Source organism: Strigops habroptila, chromosome 4, assembly GCF_004027225.2.
Source record: "Strigops habroptila isolate Jane chromosome 4, bStrHab1.2.pri, whole genome shotgun sequence".
NCBI lineage: Eukaryota > Metazoa > Chordata > Aves > Psittaciformes > Psittacidae > Strigops > Strigops habroptila.
Window position 1 is genome coordinate 80,310,811 of NC_046358.1, and position 25,255 is coordinate 80,336,065.

Here is a 25,255-nt window from a genome sequence, read left to right on the forward strand (position 1 = left end):
TTGCTGTTTATATGCAGATAAGCTTCCTTGACATACTACAGCAATAGAAAAGGCTTTTCCTTTGAGTGATAAAATATACAGAGTAAGACCAACTACATTATAGTTTAAAAAAACCTTTTTATGGACAATCACAACTTCTTCCACAGTTTGAATTAATTTGGAAGCCTTTAGAAGCATCTATATCCAGATCTAATATAAACTACGGAATTGGATCAAAAATATACATGTGTAAAACATGTATTTTTCCAGCACGCCTCGGGCTAATTTTCAATATATTGTACAAACACTAATTGCCTTCTTTACGCAGTTAATGTTTGAATTTTTTTTACAAGCTCCAGCTCATTGAAAAAACACATTGGTTGACTTTAGTTAAAGAGAACTTTTATGTTTGTGCAAACGATCTTCCCAAATGGCTTTGAAATTGAAGATATAGAGGAAATGAATCAAATTAATCAAGCAGCTTAGGGAATTTTACATTTTGGAGTTTGGACTTTAGCATGAGAGACTCGTGGAAAAACTACCCAAGATTCTCACTGGTTTATCTCATAAATGACTTTTAGTCTCTACATTAAAGTAACCTCACACAGATCTGTTCCCAAAACATGGGAACATAGGCAGTATAAGTAGGCAAACAAAAGACAACTGGTAGTGTTCAGGGCAGAGTGCTCTCTGGATGTCCTAGCAGAAAGGGAAGGGGAAAGGAAAGTAGGCAAATTGGTTCCAGAAACACAGTAAGAGACAAACATTATTGTTACAAATTGGATTCAGGAAGACAACACAAAGCATCTGCTCAGACTACTTGGCCAGGACAAAACCCTACAACGCTATCACAATTATTCAATAATCTATGTGTATAAAAACACTGTGCTGAGAACCAACCATTTTACTCATTCAACTTGAAAAGATTATTGGGTAGGAAACAAGTCTTGAGAGACCAGAAAGACAGACAGATATGTGACTGTTGAAAACCTTCTGGAAGACACAAGAGCACTGCTGCGTGCCAAATGCAAGGACACCTAGATTCACCTAAATCTGCTGCTCCAATTTTGTGCCACTGGTGGCCCAGCATGGATATCTGTCCAAGGTAAAGCATACAGCCCCCAAATTTAGATTTCTCCAGCATCCAGCCCACACTTAGCATCAGGGAATTAATCCGAAAGGTTTCTCCGGCCGTGAGGACCGGGTCAGAGTGCTGCCTCCTCTTGCTTTCCTGTGATTTACCCATGAGGACTCTTGTCTCTTATTCTCTCAAGCTCCACTGAGTCTCAAAGGAGGGACAGAGCAATGGATCTGGTCCATTACACCACACTCAAGGCTACACTGAAAAGATCTATTGAAAACATTAAAAGCAGCGCACTACACTACTATACAAAAATTGTCACATTAGAGTCATAGAAATATAGAATCAACCAGGTTGGAAAAGACCTTTAAGATCATCAAGCCCAGGACTGTCAAGCCCACCACTAAACCGTGTCACTGAGGGCAAACTGATCTCCCCTCATGGCTGCCCCTCACGATCACCAGTCACAGCCACCCCTCATCTGCCCCCTCATAGTGGCCCCACACTGTATAACTGCCGACCCTAACCCTCATGGCCACCCCTCATCTCCCCTCAAGATCTCCCCTCATGGACACCCCTTACGTCCCATGGCTGCCCCTAATCTCACCTCATGATCTCCCCTCACAACCACCCCACCACTCCCCTCATGATTTTCCCTCATGGCCACTGCTCCTGTCCCCTCACGATCTCCCCTCATCCCTCATGGCTGCCCCACCTGTCCCCTCTCCATCTCCCCTCATGACTGGCCCACCTCTCCCCTCATGATCTCCCCTCATCTCTCATGGCCACCCCTCCCGTCCCCTCACAATCTCCCCTCACCCCTCATGGCTGCCTCTCCTGTTGCCTCACCCTTGATGGCTGCCCCTGCTCACCCCTCACGATCTCCCCTCGCCTCTCATGGCCACCCATCCTGTCCCCTCACAATCTCCTCTCATCCCTCATGGCTGCGTCTCCTGTCTCCTCACGATCTCCCCTCGCCCCTCATAGCCGCCCCTCCTCTCCCCTCTCAACTGCCCCACCTCTCTTGTCATGGTCTTCCCTCATGGCCGCCCCTGCTCACGGCTCACAATCTCCTCTCACACCTCATGGCCGTTCCTCTTCCACCTCATTTATCTGCGTACTTTTCTGTTTTGATACACTCAGTTTTTCATCACCATGAAACCTGTCTTTAGGGATCACCTATGTTGTGATCCCACGTGCCCCACAAGGAAGACTGAACAGAAGTTCTGGTACATCATTAAGGCTTGTAGGCATCAAGTTAAACGTTTTACTTCCGAAGCTCTCTGCAAACAGTGCAAAAGGTTCATTGCTGCACTCACTCCCTATCCGTAAAATGTGGATAGCAGGTGCTTCCTCAATAAAGAACAACCATGCACTAAAAAATTCCCTTAAAGAGATTTAAAACCTTGCTTAAACACTTGGCACTCAAGTGGTTTGCTGTAATATTTCACAATGCAATACATACAATAGCAGCAGCTTTAAAATACTGCATTTATGTTTAAGGTGCATTTATGTTTAAGGCAAGCTCACTGCCCTTATAAGGCCCAAATCTGGAACGTCTGAATGCTGTTATCAAGCCAGTTCAGCCCTGAGTAACATCACATATGGCCAACAGGTGAGCAGAGGAACCCAGCACCTCAGAGCGCCTCCCTGGAACTGCTGGAAGCAGCACGGAGGGAGCAGAAATTTGGCATAAGCCCATTCTTGTGGGAGAAGAGCCATTTTATGGATGGGGTTTTATATGGCTAGATATTAAAAAAATATGTATGTGGATGGAAGTTTTATATATGCCCTACAGCGCATATAGTGAAGTAGGAATAATATTTTTTTGTCCAGTTATAACACATGCAATTATTTAAAGGGAAATGTAAAAGTGTTTATTTTTCTTGGACGTATTCAGAATTTCTTCTTCTTCTCTCAGGGGCATTTAAAATGAATTTGCTTTTATAAAGATATAGTTTTTGAATGTCTGTCAACACTTGCATGCCCAGCAAGTTGCCTTGCAGTGTGCTTCAGTGCTCAATGCAATGTAAGAGGAAGTCTAATTCCAAGTGCATGTGATGCTCATGTTCTTCATTTGAAAAAAACCATCCAAAATTTAAACTCTAAATAGATTTCAATGACTTGACCTGAATGGCTGTAGTTAAAATCTTAGACACACTAGTCTGTGGCAGAACTCAATATATAGGTTTGAGAGAGAGTCATAGCCTTTATTTTAACTGTGTTTTTCTTGTGTTATGGATGACTCTGTTTACCTGCCAATTTCAATTCCTGGACAAAGTTAATATATTTACACTGCTATTCTCAAATCCAGTTTAGATGCTGATTAAATTATGACTCAGATAGAGGTTTTCCTTATTTTCCTGGAAGACAAGAAGAGACACTAACAGAGCTCTTTTGCCAGAAGAAAACTTTCTAAAATTGTCAACAGATTTTAGAATCAGTGCCACATTTTTGGTTGAAAATCCTGGCACCATTTCTCAATCTGTGGTTTAAAAACAATTTTTAATATATTCTTCCATCTGGTTTAGACACAGCATAATGACTAAAGACTTGTGAAAAGGCGAGGGGAGGAAGCTTTTTTTTTCCTCTTTTATTTAAATTTAGGAACCACACATACAGGAAAAAATAAACTTACTTTTTAGTGTCCCATTTTTGTCCTGATGTCCAATATAAGGACAGATTGTATCTGACTGTATCCGTAGAGCAAACTACACAGAATTTTCTTAGAAAGTATTTATAAAGCAAAAGGAAAGGGCCTTTGTGCCTCAAAGCAAAGCTTTGATTAAATCTACATAAAATGTTTATCACAGCGTATCTTTTCTTATATGTACTTTTATCACTTGCCATTATTTGTAACGTTTTATATTATGTTTGCATCCTGAAGCTTCAGCCAAGCTAGAAATCCCCTTCCTCCTCCACTGCAGGCACTGTTCAAACGCAACATGAGACATCCCCTTGAAGAGCTTCAAGTATAAACAGATGAGACAGATGATAAGTGGAAAGGCAAGATGACCCAGAAAACTGCAACGATGCGTCAAAATCATACAGCAGGTCATCAGTACAGCTCATATCTCTTATATGGTACAACACACATAGGGTGTCTTACTGTGATTCAACTTGTCATGCACACCAACCTACCTACATATGCCGAGAGTGTTCCACTGGGAAAAAACCCTTTAATTTATTATTTTAATTCTTTTTCTAATACAGTTATTTAGTTGCTGGTATCTGTATTGGCCTGCCTGCAGCAAAATTGCATTTTGATCTGAAAATATATTTATAGTAGTAATAATATGCTAAGAACTTTCTGTTGTTTTCAGTAATAACAAAAAGGTCAGCAGTAGGCGTGAAAGCCCACCATTAATATTACTGTATTATTAAGCTAAATGTGCTTTTTATTTTACATACATTCATAAAAAGAAGACAAGGCCAGAGTTAAATTATCACAGAAGAAGAATAAAAAATAGAGTTTGAGCCCTTCCCAGCCAATCTGTTCTGCTCCTGCAAGAAATATACAACTAAATATACAACTAAATGCTATCCCATTGCTGTGCTCAAGTCCCATCTCCTCTCCAGATGTCCATCTTTTCTTGCACTTAATTCTGGTCACACTGATGCCCAGACCAGAAATAAGAAAAAGGGAAAATGAAAACAACTGTTATGCCTCCCTCCCATGAAGAACATCCTGGGTGGTACGAGGAGATAAAGAAGGTCCTATAGCCTGTATGAAAATCATGTAAGAAGCCAGCTGCAAGTAAAAAGTTGGCAACAATCCATTTATATAACTGCTTTCTGATGATCAGATGAGGGATATGCTACCAGACCCAGAAAAAACAAACATGGTCACTTCTCTTCTGCCTTACCATATTAACATCCAACTGTGGTACAGAATACTCCTGCCAAGGCATGGATTCAAGCTGAGTTGCAACCGGCTCATTTTCATTGCTTTTTTATTTTAAATCTGCTCAAAAAACTTAAAAAGGTTCTCTCCCCTCAGCATCTCAAAGAAGAAAAGAATAACAGATCAATCAATTAAGGGCATTTTTGCATTTCAAAGGAAGGATTTGAAGGGCACATAGGTTGAAATCAGGCTGAAATCACTGCTTATGACTCTGATTCCATGTTGTTGGGAGAAGACTAGGTTCTGGAGTGGTTCTCAGCTGGAGAAAATCCCAGTGAGCAGTAAAATCACTGGATTTTACTACTCACTGCGATAAGCAATGCAAGTCCTTTCAAGCCAGATCTAGAAGATTCAATTCTATTGCTCAGTGCCACAAAACTACAACAGTAACATCCAGTCATGGGTATACAGCTAGTGGGGCATTAATATACCCTAATCTTGTTCTGGGTCTATACAAAAAATTCTGTCGTTTCAGCAGTGCTGGCTCATACCTATACTAGCTATACTTAAAATATTACAGTGCTAATGAAAGAAGAATTAGACAAGTTACAAAAGGCTGCTATCAGAAGTCAAGTATTTACTAACATGATAAAAAAAGTCAGTGTAATTTTAAGGCCTATCTCAAAGCTAGCAATGATTAAAAAAACCCAACAAACAAACAAAACAAAACTAACTTCTGGCTTTTAATAAGAAAACACCAAAAATCTATTAAAGTGTCATGGTTTTCCGTATAGCGGTGCTTAAGAAAATGCCGGATAAGAAACCAACTTCATTTATCAGTGAAAATTTTTGAGGAAGGATGAAGAAAGGACCCCTTCGAGAAGGATTTGAACACTGAAGGTGTTGGCTTGATCAATTTTGCTTTGAACCAGCCAGGATGCCAAAGTGCCAATTTATTGCTCAGTACACTGTGTGGAAAGTTTGTGTTATTCAGTTATTACGCATGGGCTATGTCAAGAAGCCCTGAAGCTACATAATGACGCTGGCACCCTGTGAAGGTGTCTAATCCAGCTGGGCCTCTGACCAGGAACACTGCTGAAAATGCATTGGTTTTTATAACCAGGTGTTGTTAACTCCAGGTTGGCTGGTTTTGTGCTGCTTTTACCTTTGGAAAGACCTAATGGGCTTCCAAAGCCAACAGGATCAGAAGTGCTCTTCTGCAGTTCCAAACTCCAGAGTAACATTTGACTACAATATGAAAAAGCAATGCTCTCTCTCTACATTAATGAGTTCCCTGTGTACCAAATGCCTACCTGCGCTAAGTCCTAGCACCATGCACACTGTTCCTTTCTGGCTCTCAGCATCCAGGATATCTGGTCCTAGTTGCAGGGAGCCCAACTGGCCTCCTTTCCTCCCCACAAGATTCAAATCCTGTTCCTGCAGACTTCCCAAAAGGGCTTGCCTTGTGCCTCTTCCACATCACTGGCTTATTCTGGTGATGATGTTCTAGGCACACAGAAGACATTCTGGATTGTCAAATTCTTATCGAGCCCCTTTACTTAACTGAGTTCTCTTAGGAAAGTATTGAAGAACACGTATTTATTAATTTGGATGCCAGCCCTAAATGCACTGGCTAATTAGACATATCTTATCATTGTTACAGGAAGCCCCACACAGCCCTCTCCAAATAACCCATCACACAGATGGCTTTTACAGTGTGTTTGAGAGGATACCACATTTGGGTTATTCTGGACCAACAGCAAGAACATGCATAGAAGCTTTCAAAAAAACCAATGACCTGTCAACCACCCTTGTCATTTTTTACATACCAATTTGGACACCCCATGCCTGCATGATTAGGAAGTATGGCAGAAGCAGAAGGAGTGTTGCAGACCCCTAGCCATTTGAATTGCCTAAATTGTAACCTTACAGAATGATTTATTCTTTTTGCAGAAGAGTTCTAAAAAGGCACAAGCCAATGAATATATCAAGATCAACCTAAAAGTGTACAGCAGCTGACAGCCCACTCACATTTTCTTGATTTAGCTGCTGTGTTCAGGTATCTCTCACTGCATAATAAAATCTGCTGCTGCACTACGGTATTCAGGACAGTATCAGATTCTCCTCTTCTAATATCCTGTGATGTGCATTGCACTACTATGATTTTAAGTAATCTATGCTTAAAGAGGCTGATCTGCCAATTACTGCTTCCTGCAGATGGCTCTCATTCCAATTCAATTTTATTCATATAAAAGTAATTACTGATACCTTTTGGGGCATCATCATATTAATAAACGTGTGAAGCGGGAGACGAGTTTTATTAAGGATCCAGTTTTATTATTTCAAAACTATTGCTTGCTATTCTAACTCTGTCTAGGAAGCCCTGACAGCTCCCTGGAGCTAATTGATTAATAATCATTGCCAACTGCATTTTAAATTTTAATTTTGGCTTTGGCTGACTAGACTAAATGATTCCCTAGAGCTACGAAACTACTCGCCACTATTGTGAGTATTTGGGCACTGGATGAATAGTTTGAATGTGTTTGAGGAAGTGAGCAGCAGTGTTAGTTCTCCTAGATGTAAATTTTATGACACAGAGAAAACATAAAACCTTCTTTTTTGCATTTCTGCCATGTCAAGAACACAGCCTGAATGGAAGAAGATGAGTGAGTACAAAATGCCTTTTCTCAAATCAAGAAGATGGGTTAAGGATGGGATGCCTGGGCTCCGGGCCAGGCGCTAGGCAAGGAGTTTAGAGAGCCAGGGGAAAGCAGACTTCAGAGGCTGGGAGGAAGAAGCTATGCCTCATACACCTTCAATGAAGCCTCACTGCAAACAGAATTTCACTAAAATAAAGTAAATAATCCCTGCAGTCTGCTTTTAGTTTAAAAATACCAAAAGCTATTTTGTTGTAACAGTTAGATGTGAAAGGGGCAATTTTAATTATTCTGGTTTTATCTGACCTGAGTAGTGCACGAGTTTTCCTCAAGACAAATGGAAAAGGTCAAAGTGATTGTGTGAAGCGTTGAGCACTCACAGCTTCAGTGAGCAATGAAGGTGTCTCATTACTGTCAGGATACAGTCTTGAAGGAGACTGGCCTGTTATTAAAGACTTCTGCTTTTGAATTTCCCTAATACATCTCACAAGGTTTCTAAAAGTCATTTCAGATGAAATAATTTATTAAAGCTGCGTAATCATTCAATTAGATGCAATCTCTTTTGTATAATATCATGGACAGACGAAAGCTGGATCTCAACGAGAAATATCTAATGGCTGCATTTAATAAACTCTTAAGAAAATTCATTTATACTAAATTTTATTTTACTGGAAATGAGAGTCATTAAGAAAGGATGCATTAAATTTTCTTAACTAGGTTTGGAAATAAAGACATTTTACAGGAAAGAGAATCAGGCAAAGAAACCTTAACTATTTTTACTCCAATATTTATGGACTTCACACACATAAGCTAGTTTTCCCCAACTGAGGAAGCACATTACAGCATGACGGTTAATTACCACTAATGCAATTTATAGCTGTGACAACATATATGTGAAAATGAGGAAACTCAAACATCCTACTGCAAAAATTATAAACAGATAAAAGCAAGCTAAACTTTGGAAAAAATCAGTTCACCAGGAATGCATGGGAAGCCTCCTCAGGCCCATGAGAACAACTTAAGAGCCGCCAATCTCATCTGATACATCATCATATGTGGGAGAAAATTCTTATGTATGTGACTGAGAATAAAAGTGTTGTCTGCAACCTCCAGCTGGCTAACTCAGGAAATGTTGCTCCTAGTTTTATCAGCAGCAATAAAGTGGAATAAAGCTGCTCTGGTCATTTGTAGCAATACTACAAAGGATCACAACTGTGAGGAGACCCCAACCACAGAAGACAGAAACCTCTCCCAGAGTAGCAAGAAGGGTTTGGAATATTAATCCACACATTGCATGTCCACCCAGAGACTAGTATAGTTGCTAACTGCCTTTAGGAATGTCTTGAGATGCCACTACAGAAAAAGTCCATGCAAACTCCTCTTTCAGAATAAGGAATTGAGAAAATCCTGCAGGTCTCTTGGGACCAGACGTTGGTGTAGGGCCAAAGAAAACAGAGCCTGTGTTCAGATGAGAAGAAAGTTATGTCTAGTTTCCCTCCTGTCACTTGTTTGAAAGGAGACCCTCAGATAGTACAAGGACTTTGGTGAGTCACAGACTTCATCGCTGTTTAATTTACCCATCTGAAAAATGGGGTAATATAACAATTTCTCAAAAGCTGTCATAACAAGAGGGAATACATTAGTGTCAAAATATTCTTCATGCATTTTGACAAAATACAGTCATGATATGCTATCAGGAAAGGTACTATGGAAAAGCAAATTACCATTACTATGATGGGGAGAGGATAGAGAAAATATCTTTTAAATGCAAAAAATAAAAATCCCTTTAAAGATGGGGCTGGTTAGTTGATAACATATTTTTCAGCTGATCCTGTAAATGATAGATGTCAGATGAAAACATTTGTGACTTCATGTTAATGATGCTATTAACTACATTATTTCCCTCTGAGAATGTTTGAACAAAATGCCCAAGTAAATATTTTGACAGCTTTGTTTCACGCTGAAAAAATGGTAGAAGCACAAAGAGACAGAAAGTTTCAAAGTAAATCACTCTGCAGCTTCTCCTGAAATATGCTTTGAGCTGTGTACTTCTGACCTTCCATAAAATTATGCAAAGATTTAAAAGACAAATTATTTGATTTGGAGCCATAAAGCAGGATTAGAGTTTCCTAATCTATTTCTCCCTTTTTGTTAAATTTAGTGACCACTTATGGTTATGGAAATTACAAGAAGAAATCTCTTTCCTCTGCCATAAACTAAGTAGGACAATGAGCAGATTTAGGGAGACAGAACAGCTCCTGACTCTGACGGAGAAAAATTTAGTATGGACATGAGCTTCCTTTGCTTTCTCCTCTTAAGCCATATGTTAGGGCTAAGCAAGCTACTCCAAAAACATTCCCGACAGAAAAGAGTTTATCCAGAATATGAATATCTAAGCCATAAGAGATTTGGTTCAGGGAAAGCAGTGTTAGTCCAGCTGCTCTTCTAAAGCTCAGCTGAATGTGTTGCATCATTAGCATTTACTAATTTGGCTGGAAAATCATGCAATCATTGATGTTTCCAAAACTTCCTACTTCTCAATGAGTTGAAATACCACAGAGATACCTGCAGCATCTGAGAACTTCCACACACAACTAAGCTTAAAAGTCTTAGAACATGGTATTTCAGAATGTTCAAAGCAATCGCCTGTTTTGTCTCTAGAAACCAGAGCTGCTTACCCAGCAAGCTAGAAATGGCAAAATACATCCAGAAACACCAGTATGGAGAGGACTTGCCTGAAGTGACTGAAATGATATAAAAAAAGTAATTCTGTCCATCTGGAGCATTTCCAGTAGAGTATTAAAGATACCCAGAATATATTCCTAGGGTTCATTTTCTTCCCAGAAGTTCTTGGTAAAAATAACTAAGATTGGCTCCAAGCTACGTAAAGTTGTTTTTTGTTCTTACTTTTGGTTGCTGTTTTTAGAATCACACAGTAAATAACACTATTATTTGTCAGTATTAGCTTTAACTGACAAGTTTATCTTCAGTAACAGCTGAAGAAGCTTTGGTGCCCGCTCTGGCACTGGAAGTTGTATAACTTACAAATGACCACCATGCTGTGCTTGAGCTCATTTGTAGTGAGCCATGACTTCTTAATTCAGCTTCATCTGGGTGTTAACCTGGTTATTCAGCTTCCAGACCCAAGTTGGTATTTCTGCACAGCACTGTGCAGACAGCTTCCTCTGTTCAGCATTAGCATCTCTTTAACCGCCTGCATTGCAAAGTTGGACTCGAATGGAAGCGCTGCAGAATGAAAATGTTGCATTCCTTTTTTTGGTGAGACTTCACCAGGCAAAGCCTGGATCACTCAGTCTGGATAGCTGTTTTTATAGGTGGAACATAAGGAACAGTAATCTGCATGCACTTACTAAATTAAGATGTTAATGTGCTTCTTGCAAAGCAGTGAAATTGTTGTATTGGAACCACAAAAAGCAGCTAACCCACCAAGAAGTTAATAACAGTTTAAAAGCAATTCCTGAACAATATGACATCTTGTGGATGTCATGCAAGGGTTAGAAAAACACTGGCATGGCTCCAACACAGTTCTGCATATCACTTGCCATCAAGACACAGGAAAGTGAATCCAGAAGCCAGTGAGTGTATCGTAGGGACTGAAAATCATCAAGTCTGGCTGCCGTCAGACATCTTGACTAAACAGGCAAAAGCTGTATGGTGCTGTTACTGAGAGTGTAACGTGACATTCACAGAATCCTAAATGCATGGTTTGAATAATCAGATGATAATGAGAACAATAACATCTGGAAATGTATATTGTAAAGCCAGTTCTGAAACAGGCGGGTATCTGACTTGCTGCAGCCAGGCTGAAGTACGATGAGAAGCACTGTCCCTTCTATAGCCAGTGAAAAATTTATTATGGCTATAGCTGGCATGTTTATGCCAACACTGTCATTAACACAAAACTGAGTAATAGTTTGAGGGCAGAAAAGAAACCCAAAGGTTTTTAGCACGCAGCAAATTAAATGTGAAATCTCAACGTGTTATGTCTCAAAGAAGAATCCAATGTTGTTAGCCACAGACCAAAGCCGGAGTGACAGGGAGCAGGAAGGAATCACAGACTCTCAGTCCCTTCTGTGTGAAGCTGGAAGGTGGCTCCAGTAAAACAGCATGTTGGCTTCCAGGACTTGCATTTCCAGAACTTTCACAGACACACGAGTTCAAAGAGCAATAGATCACATCAGTGTACGGAAGAACTAGCAACAGATGAAGGATTATGGATGTACTGATTCACCAAAGGGGCAGCGAGACTGAGAAAACTGATAGAGCCATGTGAAGGACGTAAACACCAGGACAAGGAGAAGTTCTTTGCAAAATGTGGGGCAATACAGTGAATTAGAAAACCTTGCTCAATCCCAGGTCCAACACAGCAGTGCAATTTTTCTGCTTCCTATACCTAACAGCAATCTTTGCCTTCTGCAGAAGATAATATGCTTAAGTGTGTTCACAGAATAGCCCTAAGCAGCATCAAATCTGTGAAGTGAATATGCCCTCTCTGCCTACCCCCACAGGAATAACTGCTGGCATACCAGCACCCTAAAAATAGGAAAGGTGTGGGCATTGCAACAGAGAGCTTTGTAGAGTTTGTGAGTAATGCCGGGGCTGCTAGGGAACTGCAAACAAACTGAGGCGGCTTCATCAGATGCCACGGGGTACTGAAGTTACACAAGGGAGTGTAGGATAATGATAAGGTAAGTCACTCTTAATAACATGAGACTACTTTGCCACGGACAGAGATAGTGGCTTCCTTTAAAATAAGGAAAGTCTGTCCAACTGTCAACATCAATTGGAAAACATTCAGTTTTACAGACACACTGATTTACGTCAAGGAGAGGAATCCCACTTAGAGGCAGGTCAGGCCCTGGTAGAAATTAAAAGTCAAGCAATATAGAAAGTTGGAGAAGTGCTAAAACAAATTCACTGATCTCCAGAGTATTAGGAAAATTGCAAGCCTTTGAAATCAGATAGTAGCAAGTGCATGCCCAAGTTCATATAAAACAGCCGCAGAACAACGCCAAATGCAAATTTATCCTGTATCTGACTCTCTGGATTCATGAGGCTTCTTATGGAACTAATGAATCTGACAAAATGACTAAAAGCTTGTATGAATAGATTAATTACATCCATAGATAATGCTTGCCCCAGAACCTTTAAAAAATAGCCCTGTGATTATTAAAGCAAAATTAACCTCCATCAAGATTCCCCTAATCTTTGAGGAAAAGCTGCTCTTTCAAGACACCTTAAAGGCCCAGCTGTTGAAGGGAATTCAGCAACATCGCTGTGTCTCATTACAATGGTTTCTTTTAAATTCACATACTATTTTTTGCTACAGGCTAATTGAGATTCATCACTTGAGCAGTTCTCTGATATTTTATGAAGCTCAAGATAACTGATGAGCTTTTATGTATGCTGCACCTCCCTATCAGGAAGAAAACTCATTCTCCATCCTGAAGGGTGGGGGAAGGAGAAATGACACTAAATGCTAATGTTAGTTGTTATCAAACCCAAGGAGTCTGTCTCTGGAGGGAGAAAAAAAGATCTGTGTATGTTTAGATTTCTAGTGCATCAATTACTTTTAATATCTAAAAACTTAAGCCATTGATGGTGAAACATCAAAAAGTTTGAAATTAATAAAGATTAAGGCCAGCAGCAATGAGAATTACTTGAATAAGTTCAGAATCAAACATCAAGTCACCACTGACCACAGCTAAAAAAAATACTCCATGAGAGGAAAAACAGCTTCAAAATGTTGTGGATCAACGAAGCAAACTACATCTGACACAAGCCCACTCAATGTACTTTAAATTTAGAAACTGTTTTTCAGCATTAATAAGTGAGGTCATATTTGCTCAGAAGCTCTCCCAGTAGAGTCACCTGGCCCCAAATGTGGTAGGATGAATGGTCAGTGATTTCCTGAAGGGTGACAGTCATCTCAGCTTTTGGCCACAATCTCAAATGCTGCTGCCCTATTTACCGCCCAGCACAAGCCTCTCCTGGTTCCTTCAAAACTCAGAAACTTCTTAGATGCAAACACTGAGTGAACACTAAGCCACCAGTTATTAATGCCCCTCTCCACATGGCCAGCAGGAGTAAAAACCTGATATACTTTAAACACGCTATTTTAATCTATACTATATACACACAGGAAGAGAAATAGTATTAAAAATATCAAAATAAATGCTTATAGCAGCAACCCTCAGACTTCTGTATTCTCTGAAAGGAAGAACAATGTTTCAGCTTTAAAATCTCCCATGCTTGGCATTGTTTGTTATAAAGTTTGAGGGAGGACTAGGATCTGTTTCCATTCTGCAAACACAGCAGATAAAAACTGCCCTGGGTTGTACACGGCTTTCAGCAGCACAGCCACTGCGCTCAGCAAAAACCACCTTGTGTTCTGCAGAGTCAGACTGTTTTCTCTCTCGATGGGAAATTCTGTCTGTCTCCACTTCTGTGTTTCTGCAACATGCCCTTGTTTTGTATTATTCTTATAAGCATCTTTAAAAATATCTCTGACATTCTCTGCATCTCACCTACATTTAAATTAGGGATGGGGAAAGTAAGATCTATAAAGCAAACTGAAAAGACAATGCCATGGGAAACATTCTGGTGACGTATATTACTAGTGTAATATAAACCATTACAGCGAGAAAAGAAACATACTCCAGCAGCTTATTTTTAAAGTTTAAACACATGATAAATAAAATTGCAAGGCTTAGGAAATTCACAGCAATATCCAGATAAGGATATTATCTATTACTTCTACCTTGGTTGATATCAATCTTGTAATTCCACATACTTCCAGTGACATCTTTTCAGATCTCTGTCTATGCCTTTGATGGGTGATGGAGAAAACCATATGTGCAGATCCATAGAGCAATGAACTTTCTAAGCCAAACGCAAGAACAGAAGCATTCCAGGAGAGAAAGGCTTGCCAAGACAAACAAGTTCTGCCAACATTTTAACACCACAGAAGGTCAGTTAGGTTATAATTAAGTCTAATTACCATTTTCATGAATTGCAACATCTTTTCACTTGAAGGCACTTAGTGCTCAGAAAAAGATGAATTTTTATTTTATATTTTCCAAGAATCATAGTAATGAGACATTCTAATCTTGGCTTTAAACCTGAATCACCACTTAACATCATAAAGAAAAAAGGCATGTCATCATTAAAAGAAAGAGACTTGTGCAGTTTATTCAACCACTCATACTTTCTCAGTCCTGCTTTTCCCTATTCCTATGCAGTGATTTTACAGGTTTTCCCTCTTCTGTTCAACGCCACTCTGGATTTTTTCATTATTCCACATTTTCTTTTTTCCTTCTTATAGTTTTATAACCTTTCTGCTTCACTTTAGCTCCCTATTTTTAATCTTCTGTATATCTTCAGATCTTTCTCTCTGCTCCCCAGCCAGCTGAAGAATCTGACTGCAGTAGACTTTCTTCTATTTCCACAGGCATGCCACAATTGCTGCGTTAGACAGAACTGCATTGGGAAACTGCCTGAGCTTATCTCATCAAGGAAAAAGGGGAGATAAAAATTGGTGAAGCAAAGACATTTTTTTCTCCCCTTTTCCTTTTCCCACAGGTCAACAGAAAACAAAAGAGGAAAACAACAGGAGCCATTTGGCTGCTTCTCCTCCATCAGGAGTGCAAAACCTGGTTCATGTTCGTCCTGGTCTAATTCAAATGAGAAATCAGCTGAAAAGCCTGGTCTATCAATGTCACCCAGCTCAATGGGGAGACCCTTCAGCACCCTTAGGTCTGGCTGGGGGCTGCAGTTTGCTAGTGGCATCAGCTGCTGTTGCATGTAGCCATCTCACACAAATGGGGAAAAAAGCCTCTCTCAATGGCTAGGATGGGCCTCCAATAAAATGATAATTTGACCTCTCTGGAGGCCAGCAAATAATGAAGGATTATTTGTTTTCAGACTCAAATAACAAACCTGGAAAACTGGAAGAACTGGCCAGCCTGTAGCACACTGTGCCCAGCAGCAGGGAGGTTTACAAAGACCCCCAAGAGGGGCACACATCGCAGCGCTACCGAAGACAGCCACATGCTTTGGTCTAGCGCTGCTCTTCGTGAGAAGCATCACTCTGAACCCAGCCCTGTTGCTGCAGTGCTGGTCCTAAAGCCATCAGAAAGGGCAGTACGCAATTAGTGGTCCTGCCCCCCACACGCTGCATGCCTTACTCCCTCCCATTAATGCTCTCTTCACTAACTCCTCTCAACTTAAAAGATGAGGCACATCTTTCTGACAGTCACCTTGTGTCTCAGTGAAGAGAGAAGTGCTGCCTGTGGGCTGCCTGCTACTCCCACTTCATTTTTTAAATGGAACATTAAAACCTATTACAGAAGCAGAGCCTTCTAAGCACAGGACACTCCCCCTTTTATTAGCTATGTTTTATTTCCTCCAATTAAAATCTTGCTAATTCTCCCTGACCTTACTGCTTGAAACAGAAATTTATTCTCCTGGTGAAGAATTCCACATACCAGAAAAGATGAATCTGCATTCTTAGGTAACTACTACTTCTAAATATGCGTACGGCCTACAAAATAAGTTTCATTTTCTCCTGCAAAAGTCAAAAGCCCAAATGTGTAACAAAAGAAAAAGTCTTTCACTGAATGCTTTCTAACATTTTCCTTTTAAAGTTATCAAAGCAAATTTCACTAAAACAAATCCAATCTTTTCCTGTCATAGGCTAACACCTCATACAGTTGTACTCTCATACAGCAAACAGTCTCTTAATAAATAAAAAGGATATTTTCAGTCATCATATGGTACTTCAAGTTCCACCTGTCCTACTGGAGATTCACATGTCATCAGGGAATGAAGATGCCACTTCACTTAGCAACCCTTACGTCATGTAAGGATTTTTATTGTAGGTGGGGCAAAACAGAAATCCACAGCACCCTTTTGTTTACTTCCAATTATATTCATCTCTTCATCTATAAGATTAATTTATCCTCCCACATATTATTCATGCCTGTATCCCTACAAAAACATGTAGACTGAAACCCTTGACCCACTAAAGTTGCTGGGGGTTTTGCAATGGACTTTCAGAGCCTGGATTTTAGTTTCTCTTCCCCTGCTAATACATTACTTCTCTCATTACTTTAAATCCAGTTGTTTCTTTTCTCAGTCTTGCTGAGTTGAAAAAACATCTGAGGTAAAAGGATTAAGCTGTTTTTCTGTAATCTGCAATAGTGCAAGATGGGCTCAGCACATTTTGGGCTAGAACAGAGCCTATGGTTATGTTTGCTTGGCAGGTCAGCATCTTATGACTGCCCTGTTAGGTCTACAAAATTCAAAGTGTCTGTTGCTGAAACAATCCCTCACAACCTATTGCTGTACATATAGTCCTTGAACGGTGTATTACAAGCCCAAATGACACAGCAGGTTTACTATTTCAAGGTCATTTGGTACAGGTTAAGTGAAACTCTGGGGTTAAATTGGTTCAAATATTAGTTCAATTAGAGTTTCATATACTCTCATCTAACAAGGTGAAAAGTCCATACAGATAACAGTGGAATATCAAGCAAAACCCCACAGCTTGTTCCTTTGCTTTCCAAACCTGAAATCTGTAATCTAGAGATCCGCCAGTTACTAGCACACATACCAGAGCATAGTCCGAGCAGATGGTTCAAAGCCAACTGTCAATCTGTTTGCAGTTCAAACCTGTGGTGAACTACTCCAGCTGTTTTCCAGATCGAAAATATTATTGTCATTTTGCTATCACTGCATGCTGTGGGTTATGCAACAAAAATGCACGTGTCCCTCTGCCTGGAATGCAATTAATTTCCTCCCTCCCCACTGAGAGTGGTAAGTAGCAATTCAGACAGTCTGGATGCTTCAGTTTTGAGCATGGCCAGAGATACAACCCTGGAATCAATTCACATGGTAACCCACTATTTGTAACATGCCAGCCTTCAGGAGGTCTTACAGACAGGGCATATTTTGCAGTTTGGAAAAAAATAAGCACTATTGTCCTGTTTATACATGACCTCTTACTGTCTGTAGGGTACTAGGAATGCTCTGCTGTAGTTAAACCATAGGCTTTGCTTTATGTTGGAATATTGAGTATTCTAAATAAGTGCACTAACTAGATGAAGTAATTGCTTCTGATCTGAAATCAGCCACTACACTTGATGTGTACTTTGGTATGCAAAAATAAGGCATTGTACACTGTTAACTTTAAAATAGTAGCATAATCCCATTTTAATTTGCAAATATCCAAACATGGTGCAGGTGGTTAAATTCAGACTGTAATGCTTAACCACTTCATGCAATTTGCTTATATAAAGAGAACAACTGGAACTCCTTTGCTTAGAACAGTGCACTCCAGAAACAGAACTAATTTCCTCAATGCAATCTTTTCTGCAACGTGCCTTTCATCTTCATAAGTGCAGCTAACCCAGTGGTATTTATAACAGCTACAAGATCAGAAAGACAGGAGCTGTCTTCCTCTATAAAACGTTTGCACCATACTTAACATCTCTCAGTTGTTTCTGTGATACAAATGCAAAGGGGTGATCAACTGTATGCTTGGGTGTCAACTGAGATGAAACATTAACTTAGTTCTTAACTGCAGCAATTTCCTTTAATGTGTTATTACTTGGTCCAGCTTGTTCTGGATTTCTGGCACAGTTTACAGCTTACTCCTGTTGGGAGCACCTGCAGTGGTTCTACTAGTCCTACCTGGTTAAATAGGCCAGAGCCAGCTCAGATCCTGACTGCTTTTTGGGCTCCACCTTTTTAGTAGAGATTCCAGCTTCCCTCATCAGCTGCTTTTCCTTCTTCTTGCGCTCCTTTTTTAGTTTTCTTTCCAGTTTCCTCCTTTCCTCTGCAGTAAGTTCTTCCTCTTCTTCTGTTGCCTGAAATAACATTTTAATCAAGTATTAATATTTCTATAGAAAAGCAAACAAAATATGCATAAAAGCAATTATGCATATTTTGCATACACAACGGAAGGATACCGGTAATACTTAAAACCAGAAGCTTCAAGCTTTGTAATTTTACTGCTTACTATACTTCCATCACCTCTCTACTCTGCTCAATTCACAGCACTGTAAATATTGCACTTGAAGGAATCTATAGAACTGCCCACTCCAGATGACTCTACTGTTCTCAGCAGTACAGTAACCTGAGCACCTTCTAGCTATATATTAAACATATCTAAAATTTGTTGTGCAAACCCCTGTGTACCTCGGGAAGCAGGAGAGATTTGGACACTATGAAGCCACCTCTTCCGTGCAACCTCCCAGTAGCAACTGAGCAACCAAAGAAGAATGGAATTCTGCAAACAAGACTCTTACACTGTATTGGTCTTGCTTTTAGATATTTCTAAGCACAAGATTGGTGGTGCTAGTTCTTAGCTTATATGATAGTTACAGATCTCACAGAGCCCCAAATAAAACTTTGATACCTTCATACGGTTTAAGGAACTGCTGCTTCTCAGTGACCTCCATTTCAGCCTGGAGAAGAGAAGGCTGCGTGGAGACCTCATAGCAGCCTTCCAGTATCTGAAGGGGGTCTATAAGGATGCTGGGGAGGGACTCTTCCTTAGGGACTGTAGTGGTAGGACAAGGGGTAATGGGTTCAAACTTAAACAGGGGAAGTTTAGATTAGATATAAGGAAGAAGTTCTTTACAGTGAGGGTGGTGAAGCACTGGAATGGGTTGCCCAGGGAGGTTGTGGATGCTCCATCCCTGGCAGTGTTCAAGGCCAGGTCGGACAGAGCCTTGGACCACGTGGTTTAGGGCAAGGTGTCCCTGCCCATGGCAGGGGGGTTGGAACTAGATGATCTTAAGGTCCTTTCCAACCCTTACGATTCTATGATTCTATGATCAGGCAGTGCCATAAAATGCAGTCTAAAGGTACACACAAGGACTGTAATGATTTGTGAATGACTTCATTAATTAATCCATTTGCTCAGCAACAGTTGTACCAGGTTCAGTAAGACAACCTGAGCAAGTGACAGCTTCCTTGCTGCCCGCTATATTTATAACATGGGATCTCTGGGTAGAGAAAACTACCCACTGACAGCAGTGGAAATGGCATGAATGTAAGGTGGCCCAGGAAATGTCTACCTTAGCTGCACACGAATAGACTCTGAAGCAGACTACTATCTGACAAGGACAGAAAAATGGGAGATTGCATGTGAGCGCTTGTTATTTAAATCCATGATTCTTCTGCTCAAAATAAATTTTCTGGTATTTCTGCCAAATCTGCATGTCCCTTGGACACTTCAGCTATAAACTGATGAAGGTGGAGTATACAGAGACAAGTGAGGCAGTCCGGAGGAGTTACCCAGGCCTACAGCAGCTGTGTTTGCATCTCACATCTCAAGATCGGGGAAGATAAAGGAATTTAACCGCCGCTTCCAAGAACAGTAATTATGTTCACAGAATGGACTTGGTTCAGATCCAGCAACTTTACTGTAGCATCATACTTGCCAGGTAAGGACCTCTGCTAGAGCTTTGGAAACCCACGGAGGCCAAACTGAATGGGAAAGAAACGTTCTTCCTTCTCTCCCTGCTCCCTCCTCACTTGTTTGAGGAACCCATAACTGAAACCTGAATGCACAAGATCAACTGCTTTATGGAAAGGTTGGTTAAAACCACTTTATAAATAAAAAATCTTTAGTGTTGTATTAATTTGTGTTAGTTGAGTGCTTCCAAATGAAAAACCTGACATGTTGGTCTTAACAGTATTCTTGCTGATGTTCAAGCAGAGGATAGTTAAACAAGGCAATACCTGAACACAAAGACACCTGCTGAGGACTAGTATTTGTTCAGTGTCAATTCATGTATTGTCTAACTTGACTCTGACTCATCTTTTCAACTTTTCTGTTTTCAAAGATCAAAAAAGGGCAATAAAGCAGAAATTAGAATAACCAGAAGTGGGACAGTAAAGAGAATTTAGGTTGGGGTTTTTTTGTTTAAAATACTTTCAAGCTACTTTCATGGAAAAGCCAGCATTCCTGTGCAAACACATGCGAAAAAGCAACATATGTTGCATTTACATAGAAGACATTTTCTAACTCATGCTGAGAATAGAATAATATTTAGGGTGAAGGTAGGTACGTAATTGTTATACAGGAAACAACGTTTTCAGTTGAAAAGCCACCCTGGTACTTACTGAAATAACAACCCAGCCGCACAAAGCCCAGGCAAACACTGAGGGTGGTCATTTATAAAGTGTTTGTAAAAGATGACTGCAGCAGCTGTCCAACAGACGACACACTATGGTTAATCTTCCTTTAAAAATCATGTAATGAATTTGTTTACTTTTCTGCGAGCCACGAAGCTTTCAAATAAAGTGACTGTGGCACATCATTAGAGCTGGCCTGATAAAGAGGCCTCTGCTTCTTCATACTTACAGTAAATGCGTATCTCTGTACCATCCCTTCCCCCCCACATTCCTGGCATTATCAAAAAGCTTTTTATCCCTCTCGCTGACCGCTCCATTAAAAACAAAACAAGTTGCTCCCTCCCTGTAGGTCCCAACATAAATACCGAGCCCTAACAACGTTTGTTTCCAGCATCGCAGTGGATGCACCGTGGGCTGTCTGAAACAAGAGAATTGTTCTCCCTGTGGGGCTGGTGCTGTCCTGGGCACGAAAGAGTCAGGATTTACAGCTGGAGGTACCTTCTGCTGGCCCACAGCACCATCCAAGGAAAATCGGATTCATCAGGCTTCTGTTTGGGACTCCCAGCACACATACTGTGAAAGCGCTCGCAACCTTACAGCTCAAACAGCTTTTCTAGTTGCAGCTATACTTTTATCCATCCATGTTGACTTGATTAATCTAGCGGTACACACCACAGTCTGTACTTGACTGATTTTTTTATCTGAAAACCTCAATTTTTATGCGCTTCATAAACCACCTACATTTGGTGGTACATTCTCCACTGAAGCTGAGGGTAGTTTTATAACAATTCATACAGAAAAACCAACACAACCAAAACCAACCTTCCCCAAAACCTGGGACTCAAAAGAAAACAAAACCAAACCTTTCACTGGAATTTAAAGCCCAGTTGTATTTATTTTAGCTTGGGTGATCTCTGTTACAATACTCTGCTGATGCATCTCTCCTTTCTTTAAATCAACAGCCTTATTTTTTAGGTTTGCTTTCCCTGAACCATTAGTGTGACTGTTCTTTCTGAAAGATATGCCCAAAGTTTGTGAGCCATTTGGATTAAGAGTTTATGTATTATGTCATTTAAATAAAACCCCCCAACCAACAGCACTTCATTGTTTTGAGGTCATAAATATTCCACGTTGTCTCCTTCTATATTTATAAAGTGACATCACAATTTGTAGTGCCACAATTTAGTCTGAACTACAACATTGTAAAGTCCGTATTTGAGCGTGTGAGACACTTGTTTATTGATGTGATAAATTTAAACCACATGCATCCAGAAAAACACACCACTTGCTTATTTGCAAAACCTGCTGAGAGCTACCACACCACCTTGGATTGTGGGCTCATTAGATCTCAATCTAAACAAGGTCAGGCTAGGTCAGCACACTTGAATGAATGACATTCAGAGGAGAGCCAGTGTTCTCTTGTGATTAAGGAGGTGGGAGTCTTCCACTTGGAAACTTTCCAGAAGCCCTGAAAAGGTGCTAAAAGGGGTATTGCCACTGGATGCCATATTGTGAGTAAAAGACAGACCCTCAAATCTTTAACACCTATGCTTATAAAAACCCGTATCATCTTTGCAAGGGTACGGAGATGTCAGCTCAGACATCCCAAAGCTCATACTATACCATGTCCATCTGCATGCAGAGAGCTGTGACTGCCAACACAGTGCCCTTCACCAATGCCAGTCTCTAAATTTCTGAATTTTGTGTAAACATAGTAATATACTGTAAATAGCCTAAGACATCAACTAAAAATACTTGGAGGCTTCAGCTGTGGCAGTTTTAGACAGCAGTTAAAGCTTTCCATTATTCTTTGTAATCTGGAAATATTGCACAAATTTAAAACATTTTGTAGGTGATCTTTAGAAATGAGCTTACCCATAATAAAAGGGGAGCCATCTCAAACTGAAGCATTTAATAGTGTAAAGCAGTGCTGCTAAGCAATTCAGAACAGAGAAAAATAACTATAACTGCAAGAGAAACTGGCAGAAAGATGCCCCCAAGACAGGATTTCTTGCAGCTATCTGACCCCTTTTTCTGCAAAAGTGTCAAAACCAAACAGATGAAGTTTTTCAGAGACTGCATCTGCATAAAAGCTTTTAGTGCCAGAGGACTATAAACCGCAATAGGTGGGTAACCTAATACCAAGATGGTATTAACAGCACACTAATTGTATTATGTTTCAGCAGAGCAGTAAGTGCATTTTTTAATTTGTTTCCACATTCATAGTTACCCAAAGGTCCTTGGCTCCATACTTGAGTAGAACTGAAGACATCTTCTAAAGACTTCTGTTCCTTCTCCTTGCTCGTCACTGTTTCAAAGACTCCTACATTTGCATCCCCAGTTGCCTGCTGCCAGCAAAGAATAAACTTGACAGATTCAGAAACTCTGAAGAAATCCCACAATGAACTGAATACTCATTTATTACAAATTTGCCTTTGGGATTCGTCTGTGTAGGTCTGTCTGAGCTTTCCGCCTGCTCAGGGGTTCAGCTTCACTGCCAAACCTACAGCAGTAACCACAGACCAAGCCACAACACCAAATTTACTACTTATTAGTACCAGTGAATCCAGCTCCTCCAAAAGCCAATAGACTCGTATTCTTTTCTACCAGCACAGCAACACAAGTCTGTACAACAGCAAAGCAGGCAACATTAGAAATTCAGAGGAATAAATTATAACTTGACTAACAGTGACAAATGTATGAAAAGAGCATCAAATTTTTGAACTCCAAGGAGAAAGATGTGAAAATGGATGATAAGGATTATTTCATAGTAGGAGCACTGTATTGCCTTGTTTGTTCATTAAGTTCATGTTATTTCATAACTTTTAATACAGAGAAATGTCAAAAGAGGCTTTGTTCACTGACCAAGAGCTGACGTGGAGCTACCAACCCATCGCATAATGGCTTCTGCTCACAAATAGCCTTTTGCCCCAAATATGCCCCGTGCAGGCTATCAGCATGCAAAACGTCCTGTTTCTGTCTTACACAATACATTTGATCCCAGATAAATAACTGGCCATCTGCCAGCTTAAAAACAAAAAGCGGAATCTACAAACACTGTTCAAAACCTACAAAGAAGAAAGGCTGGCAAACCCTTAGATGCAAGGTTCATAAAAGAAAGATTGACAAATGATTTACTATCTGAGGCTTGCCAAAGAACTGTGCTACGACTACAGCTATAGAATTTGCATAAAATAGTTCACGGCCATATTGATTTTAAATAACTATTTTCTATCATTTAGCACCTTATGAAAAGAAGAAGTATGATGAAAGAGGGCAGATGAAATTTCATTAGCATGCCAAAAGCATGTTTTGAATGAAAAGTAACATTTCTGGAAGAACCCCCTCATCTCGCGTCTGTAGCACTCACAGAAGATGATTTTGGAAAAATTATACATTGCTCAAAGAAAAACAGATTATTTTTTTTTTCCCATAAAAGTTAGGTGGTTTTAGAATCTCAACTCCCTACAACAAAACCACTGGGAATTACTTACATTATATTGATTTGGAAAGGTTTCTGTAGGTGCAACCTGGGCAGAAAAGCCTCAAACAAGTTCTGCAGGAAGCCAGATTTAAATAAGAACAGGCTTTTTATCTTTCTGATCCAGGAAAGTGTTCTTTTAGTGGCTGTGTAAATGCCAGGGGTTTTTAAGCATCCTTGTGGACACAGCCATGGTACCTCACAAGCGCAAGTGATCAGGTAGCATCCAAAATCTGCAGCTGTAATTAAGAATAGCTGCACCTTTATTAGCTTGAAACCTGGCTTAATTCACAACTATGTGATCTTTACATGTTTCACAGATTTATAGCCAATTCTGAAGAGCACATAAAGTGTTATCATTAGAAACTGCTGCATAAGAAGAAATTGAACAATTTACTAAATTAAATGAAAGCCTTTATAAGCACACAGAACACCATGATTCACAGAACCTAGCCTCTTGAATTCCACTTTATAGATTGCTTGCTCCTATAAAATACATACGGTAGTAGATTATGATCTAAGGCATCAATTAGTATTGTATTTTATTTCTCATTTTTCTCCCCCAGTATCACAGTCCTGAACACAACAGAAATATTTAAGACACCACCACGACTGCAGGCTCGGGGAATGCAGTTTTGCTTCATTTGCAACTACAGCCCTGCCAGGAATTCTCACATATTTGTTGGAGGATTTTTGCTTACTCTCTTCCCATTAATTAAACCATGTTCACCAATCGGGAGAAGATGGAATTAAAAAAAGGAAACCCCTTGGAAATCATTGGTATCCACATCCCTGTGGCTCACATACAGCCCTTTTAACCCGTCCCCAGAAACACACGCAGAGGAATTTTAATAGAAGGAGCACGAGGCTGTCGCAGCACTCGGTGTTTTCATCACCACCAAAGTCGTCTCCTTTAGGGGTGCTGATGATTTCTTCTGAAGCTGAAACAGGCTTTGGGCTGTGAGAGGAGGCAGGAGCAGAGCGTAGGCTGTTCTGAAATCCTTGCTGGAGAATTACATAAAAAAAAAAAAATAAATAAAAAATAA

The 25,255-nt window shown here is 40.1% G+C and overlaps 1 protein-coding gene across 1 annotated transcript in view; it reads right to left on the bottom strand.

Moving 5' to 3' along the window:
- C4H7orf50 (chromosome 4 C7orf50 homolog) overlaps positions 1–23,403 on the bottom strand; it is a 32,681-nt gene extending 9,278 nt beyond the window's left edge. Inside the window, exons 1-2 of the mRNA XM_030485135.1 lie at positions 22,959–23,403; positions 18,275–18,450 (exon numbers count right to left, since the gene is read on the bottom strand). Of these exons, the coding sequence (XP_030340995.1) occupies positions 18,275–18,450; positions 22,959–23,000 (218 nt within the window). The 5' untranslated portion in view covers positions 23,001–23,403. The remainder of the gene's footprint in view (positions 1–18,274; positions 18,451–22,958) is intronic.
- Between the last annotated feature and the right edge of the window lie 1,852 nt (positions 23,404–25,255).